General features: G+C 54.6%; 1 protein-coding gene across 1 annotated transcript in view; it reads right to left on the bottom strand.

Annotated features, from left to right (window-relative positions):
• GLIS1 (GLIS family zinc finger 1) overlaps window positions 1-13877 on the bottom strand; it is a 216886-nt gene that overhangs the window by 71397 nt on the left and 131612 nt on the right. The window contains exons 3-4 of the mRNA XM_032844153.1: window positions 13212-13389; window positions 6425-7304 (exon numbers count right to left, since the gene is read on the bottom strand). Coding sequence (XP_032700044.1) covers window positions 6425-7304; window positions 13212-13389 — 1058 coding nt within the window. The remainder of the gene's footprint in view (window positions 1-6424; window positions 7305-13211; window positions 13390-13877) is intronic.

Below are 13877 nucleotides of genomic sequence, written 5' to 3' on the forward strand. Positions count from 1 at the left end.
TCACAGCAGGAGCTTCAAGGGCAGTGGTTTGAAAACACGCTCCATTTTGTAACGTCTTATCCTCCTGGAAACCCATCCTCCAGAAAGGAAGCTCATTTTCAGGTGACTCATTTATTGTAAAGAAGGTGAAATATCTTGCCCCTCATCCCACAAGTGCCCTCTCCTCCAAGACAGCATAAGATATCCTATCTGCAGGGCAGGGGACTTGCTGCAGTCTCTCAAGGTGATGGGCGGCTAGTATGGGAAAACCGTTAAATGCAAACATCTATCGCTTTCTCTGCTTAATGAGGGCTCCTCCAGGCCAAAAGCTGGCTTTGATTCCCTTCTGTGACCCCATGGCCCACGAGGGCGGGCCCAGCACCTCGGAGGTGCTCAGTAACAGCTTACTGAAATGAGTTTCAAATCGGGATATTTTCTTGAAATGATAAGCAGACTGATGGTTTTCTGCCTGGGAGGTGGCTTAGGGTCATGGTTAACGTATCATCTCTGGAGTCAGGCTGAGACCTGGTTTCAAGTTTGACCCTATGATGCACTTAAGGACTGAACTTGGGCCTGAACTGGAGCACCCTTCCCCCATTGTAAAGTGAGGATAACGATTCTGGTCTCCAGGAATTATTCCTCCACTCTGAGGAGCGCATGTGCAGAGCTCTGTGCAAGCTGAAAAAGACCCAAAATTGTTCTAGTATCCTTGCCTGACTTAGACAAGGTAATGCAGTCAGACCTCAACTCCTCAGCTCTTGGCTCCCCTCCCTCCCTCATCCAGCAATAACAACGTAAGACTCAAGGGTAGCTAGTGTCCTTCCTACGGAGCTTGAAGTCTCACATCACCTCATCTTTGTCTCAGGACCCCCAGCACCCACTGTGAAGCCCAGTACACATGAGGCAAGTGTTTCTGGGGAGGACTCTTCCCTCGTCTGAGGTAAATTTCCCACAGTCTAACCTTTCCCAGCCTTGGGTTATCAGCCCCTTCTGGTGTCTCCCTGTCCACTGAAGCTGCCCCATTTGCTGTGGGATCCTGCACCCCTCCCTGTCCTCTCAGGGTCTGTCTGCCCTGTCTCTGCTCTGTACATGACAAAGACAGACACGGAGCCCCACCTGCACACACATTTTGGGCTCTAGGAAAATTTGCAATGAGTTGGAGATGCTGACATGAGTCAGGGATGTCTGCTGCCCCAGAAACATGACCAACCTGCAAGGCTAGTCTCAGGACACGGCGTGGGGAAGGAGCAGATGCCCAGGGACTCCCCGCTGCCCAACCAACGTGGTTCGAGAAGCACCAAGGACTCGACTCTGCTAAGGAAGACACTGAGCAAAGGCAGATAGGAGGAAGGCTGTGTGGCTGAGGAATGGTCCAGGCAGCTGAGCCAGGAGACCCAGAGTAAAACATTTCATCTGTGAACATCAGTCTCTGCTAAAAAAAGGGAATGGTGGTTCATGGTTGTACATCACATGCCTCAGACTAAATCTGGGCTCTTATCCCTGAGGACTTTCCATAAGATAGGATCTCAGACCCCCAGTCAAGCTTCTCTCTGACAGTCTGGCAGAACAGGTATGCAAATCTGATGGGTAGCTGTGCCCTGCTACTTGGCAGACTGCGTGACCCTGGGATCTGATCTGGCCTCTCTGGGCCTCAGAGTTTTGACCAGAGTGTTTTTGAAGATGGACTGGGACATGGCTGGCACTGGGCCAGGTATTAGACTCCTGAGTCTCAACAAAGAGGAGCACCTTCTGCCTCCCCCACCCTTCCCAGCACCCAGTGCTATTTATTTCTCAAGAGTTGGGGGACCAAGATAAAGCATAAAGAGAGAGCCAGAAGCCCCAGGATTATAGGATATGAGAGTAGATTTGGCCTGGGCTGGCCCTCTGGGAGCTGGGGAGGCCCAGCCAGGTGGCTGGTATTCTGAGTTCCTTGGCTGATTATGGCCAATCAGTTAGGCTCAGCTTTTGATGGGATATATTTCCCTGGTCCATGGCCCTGGGGACAGACTGGCAAACGGGGAAGAGGAACATAAAGGATGGGGTGGTCAGTGCAAGTGAAGCTACCAGAGGAAGGCAGGCAGGATATAAGCCCTTCCTCAAGTTTCCCAAGCCTGTGAGGGCAAGGACCATAGCGTCCTCCCTAGGCCTCTGCCCTAGTTCCCCCTTCTAGCTCCAGTCATCCTGAGCAGACACGGTCTGGCACAGAGCAGGTGGTCTGCACTGCTGAGAGACAACTGACAAGGTCACTGGCAAGGTGAGTGACAACTGTGCCCCCCTCAACCACCAGCTGATGTGACAGAGCTGATAGGGGATGCACCACCCTAAGTTATCTCTTTAAATCCTAATGTTGGGACGCCTGGGTGTCTCCGTCATTAAGTGTCTGCCTTTGGCTCAGGTCATGATCCCAGGGTCCTGGGACCCAGCCCCACATTGGGCTCCCTGCTCAGCGGGAAGCCTGCTTCTCCCTCTCCCTCTGCCCCTGCTTGTGTTCTCTCTCCCGCCATCTCTCTCTCTGTCCAATAAATAAAATCTTAAGAAAATAAAATAAAATAAAATAAAATACATAAGCCCTAATGATGCAACCCTTAAAAGGTGGGTACTATCATCGTCCCACTTTACAACCGAGTGTGCTATGGTTCAGAAAGGCTAAGTCACCTGTCTGAGGTCACACAGCTGCTAGATGGCAGGCCCAGGTGGAGACCGGGGTCGGTGTGACTCCAGGCCTGGGCTTTTCATCACCTGTCTACACACACACTTCCCACCCTGCGCTCCCAGTTTCAGGAAAGCTCTTCACAAAGGCAGGGACCATCGCTGTTATTACTGTTGTTTTCTAAAACCCAAGGTTATGAAATGTTTTCCTTTTTCACCCTGCCTCTCTTTTTCTTGATGTACAGAAAAGCAAACTACTCAGCCTGCTAATTTCTGCAGTCTCAGACAATCAGAATTCCAACCGTCTGGGAGAGCCAACCTAAGAAAGCAAGAAATTAATCTTTTCAAAGTTAACGTCTTGGAGGCGTCGCAGCGGTATTTGGCTTGGACGTATCCTCACTACTCTAATGCAGATGAAACCCCACATTTAATAAGGCTAAGACAACTCGGACAACATAAGAAACATAACAGGATATTGCAAAGAGATTAGGGAGCTTCCTCTGGATGGCGTGGATGGGCCGCGGCGAGGGCAGAGCGGGGGGCCGGACGGCGCGGTCTAGCCCGGGGGCCCCCGCGAGCCGAGGCCCTATCCCGGGCCGCCCCAAGCCTGGAGAACCTGGGCAGGGGGCGGCCAGCTCCTCGCCGTGCCTCCCCGGGCCGCCTGGTGCGTGAGCGGAGGCTCGGTGGGCTAAATGGAAACCAGCTGCCGGGCTGGAGTGTTACAGTTGGACGGGGCGGGGAAGGCTTACCTCATGAAAGAACCGTGCACACGGCTGCTGGAAAGATAATAAAAGGATTAACTGCTATTTTAGTGGGCCATTTACTCTTCAATCAAAGTGTCTCATCTATTTCCTGTTCTCCAGAGGATCCGGGTCCAAAATTCCTTTGTCTATTACAGCACATGGTAGCAGAGGCCTGTCATGAGAAATTAATAATTTTACAGGGAAGGGAGATTCTATTTATTTGGGTGCGGGCTGGGGCCTGCCCCTTCCCCGAGGTCACCCACTGAGCCAGCAGGGCAGGAAGGGGGCGCGCCCCCATAGGGGGAGGGGAGGAGTTCAGAGGAGGTCTCTGACCCTACTCCAGATGACGGCACCCTCGGGGCTGGGCCCAGGACCCAGAGAACAGTGTTAACGGGACCATCTATGCAAACAAAAGCATCACAGTTTAGGAAGACGTGGGCTCATATTTCACTCTAATAGTTCCTAGCTGGGCAACCTCGGGCAAGTTACTTCCATTGCTGTTCCTATTATTACTATGATGATTATTAGCCTCTATTACTGTTGTTGTTATTCTTTGCCCCTCACTAGCTATGTGACCTGGGGCAAATTATGCAATCTGAGCCTCAGTTTCCTCATCTGTAAAATGGGGTTGATAGTATCTACCCCGTAGAGTTGTTACGAGGACCACACGGAGTTACCACTTAGAATGAATGGTTCCTGGGGCACCTGGGGGGGCTCAGTTGGTTAAGCATCCAACTCTTGCTTTTGGTTCAGGTCATGATTTCGGGATGGTGAGATCAAGCCCCACATTGGACTCCAGGCTGGGCATAGAACCTGCTTAATATTCTCTCTCCCCCACATCCCCGTGAAAGAATGGCTCCTACACATAGTCAACACTGAGAAGCTGCTTGCTACTGTTATCACCATAAGCCTGAACCCCGTGGGAGGCAAGAAAAAGTGTTCTCATAGTAGCACATAGAAGGTTGGCTGGACTCCACTGAACCCTTGTTTCTTCATCTGTAAAACCTTGGTTTTACAGGACTTCTATAAGGATTAAATGCAACTGTGGGTAAATACAGATATGGCTTGAACATTACCTCCTCCGTGAAGCCCTTTTGGGCCTCCTGTCCCTGGGCCTATACAAACTCCAGGCAGAACCTGCCCACACCCACCTCTCACCCCTCGCTGACCATAGGTGCCTGCCAGCGAAGACCTTGGAAAGTCCAGGTCTGTGTCCCCAGAGCCAGGCACCAACCAGGTATAAGCCAATGTTCTGTGGAGTCTGCTGAATCAGGTGAGATCCTGGCAGGCCCAGAAGAAGGAACCATAGAGAGAGATCCCCAGACTGTACTGGGTAGACTGGGCCTCTCTAACCTGCTCACCAGGCCTCTGTTTCCCAGAAAACAGGCAAAGAACGCTAGATTATCATCAAAGTCCCTGCAATCCACATGGGCACTATTGCAAGCTGTAATTCCACACAGGAGGCCCTGGAGATCGAAGACCACTGACCACACGGTACCAGAGCTTGGACCTCCACACCAGCCCCCTGCGGACACTAGTGGGATCCCCCATGGGAAAGGAGACATTAAGGACTGTGGCTTGGCAACTGTCCGCTCTGGGGTGTCAGGGGGAGAGGGGGCCCTCTGTCTTCTGGAAGTCTGCTGGGCATCTTCCAGGCAAGGGCATGTCTTTCAGCAAGCCACATGTCACAACACCCCAGACAAACGGGGCATCCCCAGGACCGGCCCGGTCACCACCTCCTTCCAGCATGCCCTCAACCCCAAGACACATGATAAAGTCAAATTCTCAACCTTCCCAGTTCAGCCTCTCCCCACAAAATCAACACACCAACCACAGGCTCCCTCCTATTCCTGTCCTTTTGCAGAGGCTGTTCATGACCCCCCATTTGTGACTCCTCCTCAAGATCCAACCCGGATGCCTGCCCAGACCACAGCTCCACGAGCAGATGGGACCGCAAGGGTGACCACCTCGTTCTGGGAGGGCGGAGTTTATGCTGTCAGCTGCCGAAGCTTCCTGCCTCCCCCCTCGCCGCTACAGATACTGCCCTGGGCCTGGAGCGGGGACAGAAGTGCACCCATTCCCAGAATGAAGACTTCAAGAAGCAGGGTCCAGCATCAGGGACAATGTGTGAGTGTGGAAGAACTCGGCGTTGGCTGGACCCCAGCCTTGTAGACTAGACTAGACATGCCGATTCCTCCCCTGCTTCCCCAATGCCCCAGTGGCTGAGAAGCTGGAGCTGGGCCGTCTAAGCCTGGGTGGCTCCTCCAGCCCTTCCATTCATGGGCAGGTGCCTCTCTGGGGGGAGAGCTGGGCCTTGAGGTAGGCCTTGGGGGTGGGCTCAGCAGCTCACCTGAGGATATCAGAAACAAAGACTCCGATATGGATTTCCACCACCCCGAAAGCACAATGCAGAAATGACAAGTCAGAGGAGCTGGAGACTAGGTGTCCACAGCGTGCGTTTGTGCGTGCGTGTGTTCCTGGAAACCTCAGGCTCAAACCCAGCCTGGGCACTGCTGGACCCTTATAGGCTAACCTGGCCTTAGCCCAAACCTGCCCAAGGGACCCATGGCTCCCAAGCTGGGTACCTGTGAGGACGGGGCACTCCTTGGAGCAAGCTGTGCCTGGGGCTGCTCCAAGGTCCAGAGAGCACCCCGGGGAATGCTGCCCTACAAGGGCCCAGCGCTAAAGGAAAGCAGGTGTCCCATGACTCACCTGACCACTGGTGGGTGAGACAGTGAGCATCTGCATGCAACAGGCAAGGCTGCCCGGGCCTGCTCTGACCTCAGAGCGCAAGTGTGTTTGATCACGTGGTATGCCGCGGGGGTGGGGGAGGGGGTTAGGACACATGGCGAGCAGAGGAACCCAAACAGCCGGGAGGGCTATCTTGACCAGTGGTCCCATCACCAGCATCAGTCTTCCCCTTGACCACCGCAGGACATCGCAGCCAGACCCCAGCCCTGGCCTGAAGCCCCCCAGGTAGGCCATCCCTAGGGCCAAGTGGAGGCTGCTCTGCACAGCGGGGTCGGGGCTGGCCAGCAGCCGTGGGAACTCACCATGCACTTGTTGGGCTTCTCCCCTGAGTGCACCCTCATGTGGATGAGCAGCTTATAGCGGGCGTTGAAGGGTTTGTAGCGGCGCACACAGCCCGCCCAGAAGCAGGTGAAGTCCTCGCCCTTGCGCTGGTCAATGTGGCTCTTCTCGATGTGCCGCACCAGCTCCTCCTGCTGCTCGTAGGCCGCACAGCAGTCCACCCACCGGCACGCCTGCCGGCCGGCCACCCCCCTGCCCACCAGCCTCAGCCCCAGCCCTCCGAGGCCCGAGCCCGGTGGCAACTGAGACGCGGGGTACGGGGGCGGCAGGCCCTGCTGGGGAGGCGGCCCAAAGAGATCCGAGAACTCGTCCGCAGGCTCCTGCTTCAGGAAGGCCGCCTTCCGGCAGGCTTCAAGCTGCACACTGCCCTCGTGGCTCTCCGCCGTCACCGGGCCAGGTCGGGCCCGCTTGGGAGGCACCCCCAGGTCTCCCGGCAGTGGGGGGCTCCGGAGTCCATTGACGCAGGTGACCAGAGATGTCTGGGAAGAGCGGATGATGGAGGTGACCTCGGACGAGGCACAGGGTGAGGAGGAGGCCGGGGAGGCGGGGGGCAGGCCCAGGAGGCAGCACCGCTTTACGCTGCCCTCAGGGAGGTGGGCCTCAGGTGGGGGGCCCAGGCCGGAGCTGGGTTCGCTGCCCAGAAGGTAGCAGGAAGGCGCGGGGTTAGCGAGGCCCCGGCCCGGCAGGTCCAGGTCTGTGTGCAGGCCAGTGGCTGGCGGGGCCCGGCAGTGAGCGGACAGCGGTGCGCGAGCTTCTGTCATGGCCTGGTAGTCGGGCAGGGACTCCTGCTTGATGTGCTGCGGAAGGCCACCATTCACATACGCGGCCTGAGGTCTGGGCGACCTGGAAAACAGGGAGCAGAGAGGCCATGGGGGGGAGCCACTCCACAGTGGGGAGGCCCTAGGGTGGGGGGAATGACAGGGAACCTGGGACCAAGGGATGGGAAGCCCAGAGCCGGGGTGGAGACAGAGGCCTAGAAACAGAAGGAGGGAGAAGCCAGAGGCTGGAGGTCTGGTGAGCAGGGAAGAATATGGATGGGACAACGGGGGAGAGAGAGGGAGAGAGAGAGAGAGAGGATGGGGCTGGGGAGAGGTTCAAGAAAGGCAGGGGGTCTGAAGAGGATGCCAGGAAAGAGCCCCGTGTCATCCTTTTACCAAATCCAGCCTTCCCTCTCCAGTCCCGGATGCCATCCTGCCCTGTTGCTGAGGCCTCCTTAGGGTCTGCCCTGACTTCTCCATGACCTTCTAGTGAGTTCTGGTATTTGGAGGGACATCCAGGGCCAGTTTGTTTTAAATTCTACCTACTTGTCCCTTTGATCTGAACTTTTATATCTTTCTTAATTTCTAGAAATGTTAATTCTATGACATTTTGCCCCAAGCAATGTGTCTTTTCCACAGTGAATATCAGCGGGCTGGGGTCTGAAACACAAATCATGGTGATGAGGGGCATCCCAAGAATGACTGAGGAAAAGCCTGGTGGGGGTGGTCCCGAGATTTCAAGCCCAGACACTGTGACTGCACAAAACACAACTCTGGGGGGGGGGGGCTGGGAGCTGGGAGGGCCACACCAGCGAGGCCGGGGACTGGGGTCTGAGGCCAGGTTCAGCCACTCCCCGCTGCACCAAGCTGGGCAAGGCACTCTGGGTCTCACTTCTCATCCCGACACTGAACGATTCATCATCACAGGACAGTGACGATGGTGCGATGCTGTCTTCATCACCCCTGTGCTACACGTGTTCCGAGAGAAGGCCCTCCCCACATAAGAACACGTAAATGCGGGAAGACACATCAGGGCCTCCGGCAACCAGGCAGGTGACGCCAACAGAAGGACAAAGTAGTCCCTTGGCTGGCTGGGAAGAACAGGAAGACTGCTTATGTGTTCAAAGCCTGAAGAGGACACCCCTTGTGTCCTTGGGCCTGTCTGCACCTCAGTGTCCTCCCCTGTGAAACGAGGACTAGCCTTCACTGCCTCAGAGGGTGGCTGCCAGGAACAAGAGGGATGGCAGATGCTGTGACAACCCTCTGGGTAGATGTTGCTTTCATTACTGCCAGATCACCGCCAGTGTTCTGGAACTCTCTGCAGAGGGGCTGTGGGATCATCACCTGTCCCCGCTTTCCATGCGGCCCTGCAGCCCGGCCTCCCTCTCTGGCTCCCTGGAGCTGGAAGGAGCAGGAGGGATGGAGAGAGGAAGGAAGGGTTAGGCAGAACCCAGTGGCCCTCCGAGAGCATGGGCTCCAACCCCATGACTGCAGAGGCAGGAAAGGAGCCAAGAGGGCACAAGGTTTGCCCACAGTTCTAAGCAGCAAGCTGGTGACAGGGTTTAGGCCGGGAGCCAGGCTCCCCTTCTCCTGGGGCTGTGTATTTCTCCAGGGGAGATGGGAAGTGCTTCCCAGATAAAGGCTTGTGAAAAGGGCCCTCCCGTTTCTCAGCTGCACTTGACCAATTCTCTGCCTTAGCCAGCAAAGGCCTCTCTTCCCTTCCCAGAGCGCGGCCCCTGGGAGGAAGCAGAAGGAGCGTGGACTCCAGGGTGGACAGCTAAAGCACAGCCCCCTTCCCTGGGCCTGAGGATGCTGGGCCATCGCTGCCACCAGAAAGCTCTGAGGAGCTTAAGGACCTGATAGGAAGATCTGATAGGAAGGATCTGATAGGAGGCTTGACTTCGTGAAGCTTAAAAGATAAATAACTAAAAGCACAGCTGTTCCTTGCGTGGTCATCATCCTGGGCCTGGCAGAGAGAGCATTAGGCTGAGCCACAGCAGCAGAGAACAGCCATTGCACTTGTAACTGAATTACCCGAATACAACAATGAAACCTCCTATGGCAGCAGGGGTTGGGGGGCGAGGGCAACTCAGGCTTCGGTAAGCTGAGGCAGCCCCCTGCCTGCCCTCGCCATCCCTCTGTCCCTGGCAGGCCAGCAGTGGCTCCTGCCCTGCCCTGCAGCTGAGCCCTGGGCTCCCCAGGTGACTCCCGTCACACGTCTGGACACTGTGGGCGAGGGTCCCTGGACAGAGCAGTCTAGCGCTGAGCAGCCCCACATGCTGGGCGCTTTCCTGAGGGCCGTCCCACACAGCGCCACTGCAGCACAGCGATGCATGCTATCTGCTGAATGCATAACCAAATTCTTCAGGGGAGAGCCCACCATCTGGTTTATACTTAGGAAAACTGAAGCCGCTTGGCCAACCCCTCAGAGGCAGGCCACGTTAGAGCAGGAATGTGAACCTCGATGGGTCTGAATCAGCAGTGTGCGATTTTCCCACAGCACTGTCCTGCCAGGGGCCCCAGCTTCCTCCCCTGCAAAATGATGGAACTTGATGACCGTTGGGTTTCCTGGCAGCCTCAACGTTCTGAGTATCAGGGACTCCGATGTTCTTCTGTCTGTCATCCCAGACTCTGAAGGGAGCTGCTGAACTTGGGAAAACTAGTGTTCCTCCAACAGAGGCTCAAGGGGATGGGAGGGTGACTTCGGATCTCATGGGGACTGTGCACCCACTGGTTCAGGGGCTGTGGCCTGGGCGGAGGGCCAGAAAGGTCCCTCTGCAGGCTTTGCCCTCTGTGCTGGGTGATGTTGGGGACACAAGACGGTGCACAAACCAGGTCCCTGCCCTTGAGAGACTTCCCTTCTCATGGGGGAGATGGAGGACCAGCTCTCACGGGAACACTTCAACTCTGCTGAGGGGTGGACAGAGTTCTGACAAACGTAAGGGACCAAAGTGGTGAGGGGGTTCTGTAGGCTAAGGCTTGAAGATGTGAACATGTGAGGCCCACTGGGCCCAAAGTCAAGGAGGCCAGCCAGATCACAGACTGCCTTCCCATACTACTGGGGGCCTGTGCACTCTGTGTTTCTATCCTCATCTTACAGTTAAGGAGATGAGGCCAGAAAGGTCAGCATTTTGCCCAAGGTCACTCAGAAAGTCAGTAATGGAGCTAGGCCTCAAACCGCATGTAATAATACATTCTACTGACCACAGTGGTGGTGGGTAGTCATTTTTAGCACAGAAATGACAAAATCAGAGTATTGCTGAAGTTACTTGAAACTCTTGCCATTTGCTGGGTGACGTCGGGCTAGTTTTGTGGCCCCTCTGCCTCAGTCTCCCCACCCTCTGGCAGATGGGAGTTGAGTAAGGTAATTACATGAAGAGTGCTTGGCCTCCTGTGTGGCACAGAGCAAGCACTCCAGGATTGCCGCTTATTAGGGGTGATGATTAAATGAGAGATGGGCACAAGCAGCAAGTCTTTGCAAAGTGGGAGCAATTTTATTTGTATTAGAAAGCTGGGCGGGAGGCACAGAGGCCTCCAGAAACCCAGGCTGTGGATCAGGGGTCTAGATATCAGGAGAGGGGAGGCGGCAAGGAGATGAGAAGGGACAGGGTCTGACAGGTATGGGTCAGGGGTGGAGCCCTGTTTTGCTTTAGGAGAATGAGGGTGTGTGACAGTGCCTGATCAGCAGGAGAAATGGCCACAGATCAGAATGATCCTGGTGTGGGGTTCTAGGTACAGGCTCTAGGTACAGGCTCTCTTAGGCTCTAAATTGTCAAAATGACAAATTTCTGATCATCTGTACAAAAAAAGAAAAACAGAGCTACCCTATGACCCAGCGATCGCACTACTTAGGTATTTATCCGAAGGACACAAATGTAATGATCCGAAGGGCACGTGCACCCCAATGTTTACAGCAGCAATGTCCACAATAGCCAAAGTGTGGAAAGTGCCCAGATATCCATCAACAGACAAATGCATAAAGAAGATGTGGTCTATATATACAATGGAATATTACTCAGCCATCCAAAAAATGAAATCTTGCCATTAGCAATGATGTGGATAGAACTAGAGGGTATTATGCTAAGCAAAATAAGTTAACCAGAGAACGATAAATACCATATGATTTAACTCATATGTGGCATTTAAGAAACAAAAGAAATGAATGTAGGGGAAGAGAAGGGAAAATAAAATAAGATAAAAACAGAGAGGGAAGCAAACAATAAGAGACTCTTAACTCTAGGAAAAAAAACAGGGTTGCTGGAGGGGAGCGGGGGAGATAGAGTACCTGGGTGATGGGGATTAAGGAGGGCACTTAAAATATGAGCACTGCATATTGCTTGCAACTGATGAATCATTAAATTCTACCTCTGAAACTAACAATACAGTATATGTTAACTAAACTTAATTTATATTAAAAAATTAAAATTAAGAAAAAATAAAATAAAAAATAAAAAAATAAAAGCAAGCAACCCACTTGCTTTAGCTTTCCCTAGGTTAGCATAGCTTCTGCCCTGAGATAGAAAGAATGTCCCTTGGGGAACCAGAGGCTGCTCAGGGAGCCTCAGGGAATAATCAAGCAGACAAATGCATTGGACTGTCACTGAACAACGGACAGCTCAAAGTCTAAAAGACGCTTGCTCTTTGTTACGTACTGAATCATCCCCCTCCAAAATTTGTATGTTGAAGTCCTAACCCTTAGCATGATGGTCTTTGGAGACAGGGACTTGTGGGAAGTAAGGAAGGTTAACTGAGGTTGTGAGGGGGAGGCCCTCATCCAGTACGACTGGTGTCCTTCTAAGATGAAGAGCATGCAAAGAGCAGAAAGGCCATGAACACCACAGGAAGGTGGCCTCGTGTAGGCCAAGGAGGGAGGCCTGAGGAGAGACCAAACCTGGGGACACCATGCTCTCAGACTTCCAGCCCCTAGAACTGGGAGAAAAGACATTTCTGCTGTTTGAGCCCCCCAGGCTGTGGTATTTTGTCAAGCCAGTGTGCGCAGACTAACACACTCCCATAGGTCAGAAGTCTCCCTGATATCCCCGAAGGCCACAGGGCATCTACATTCTCAAAGGAAAATGGCTCTGTGTGGGAAGAATCAGCATCCTGTTCTGGAGTCGTCTCCCCTGAGGCTCTCACTGCAATGTGAGCTCCACTGGGGAGCTCTCTGCTTGCTTTGCCAAGACATCTCCAACACCCCGCAGTGCCTGGCACACAGCAGACACTTAATAAATGACTGATAAAGGAATGAACTGAGAACAGGCCACTAGGCCAGTTTTTAGAGTCTCTGATGTGTGAGGCAGGCCTCAGCCAGCATGTCCGGGCGCTGGGGTGCAGGCCCAGGCTGAGCGGGGGGCACAGAGGACTGCCCATGGCTGACCTCTGCCTGTCAGCAGACCAGAGGGCACAGAGGTACAGCGGGGACCCTGGGAGAGCCACAGGAGGCAGATTCCAGCCTGATACACGATGTGATCAAACATCCGCCCACAAGCGGACATGACTGGAAATGCGCTGGCACTGGATGACAGTCCCCTGGCAAGGCTCTGAGAGCCACGGCTTCCTAGGGCAGGAGATGGCCCCAGGCGGAGGAACCCCTCCCTCGCCATGCTCCAAGTCATCCAGGGCTTGACACCGCGATGTGCATGAACCCTGAGCTGGGTGCTCCTTCCCCATCCCACCCCTGAGTCTTCCTCTTCCGTAATTTCTGATTCTCTGTGAAAAGCCTCCTCAGCTTCTGCAAGGGGGAAACACACCTCAGTGAAACCATCTCTGTCTCTCATGAGGCACTGCAACGTGGGGGGTTCAAGTCTTAGACCAGGCCTCCATCATTGTGCTACTGGCCTCTGGCTGGTCCCTGGCCCTCGTGTGCCTCAGTTTCGCCGTGTGACCCATAACCAGGCAGACTAGGTCCCACAAGGGCAGACAAGGCCCTTGGTCCTTGGCCTTCAGGAAGTGTCCACAGAAGACAGCTGATGGGTAAGGATGGAGCACTTACCTGCTGGGGTGAGGGAAATGCAGGAGCCTCTCGCAGGCTGGGGGCTGGCCCCGGGGTGGTGGGGTGCCTGCAGGGAGAAAAAGGCCCTGGCGGCAGGTGGGGCCGGGGCCCTCCACAAGGTCCAGGTCCAGCAGGCTCTTCTCCGAGCCTGGGGTGCAGTGGCCGTAGCTCCCATTCACTATGCAAAGAAAGACAGGAAGAGGAAAGAACGTGAGTGGGGACGGCCTGCAGAGGGGTGCAGGGAGAGGGCAGTCACTAGGGCACAGCGCGGGACACAGCAGCCTTGAGCCCAAGTTCACTGAACCCCTGCTGCATTCAAGGCACCAAGATCCCTTATTTAATTTCCACAATCACCAGCAGGATTGGGAGCAAAATCCCCAACACTCAGATGTGGATGCTGAGCTCCCGTGGCTGAATGACCGTTACACAAACACCGAGTCTTTACGATGTACCCTCACACCGCTAGGGGCAGGAAACCCTGGCGAGCCAGGCGGACAAGCTCCTGCCTCTGGGATCCTATAGTCTATGACCATCGCTCTGGTCACCAAACACTCACTGGACAAGGGTCACGGACGTGTGCCGGGGCTGTGCTGCTCAGCAGCCCGGGTGAGCGGCACAGACGTCGTAGGTAATGGAGCAGGTGCTCACCAAACCCCATCTGCTCTT

Source organism: Lontra canadensis, unplaced genomic scaffold (assembly GCF_010015895.1).
Source record: "Lontra canadensis isolate GAN:19392208 unplaced genomic scaffold, GSC_riverotter_1.0 scaffold148, whole genome shotgun sequence".
NCBI classification, from domain to species: domain Eukaryota; kingdom Metazoa; phylum Chordata; class Mammalia; order Carnivora; family Mustelidae; genus Lontra; species Lontra canadensis.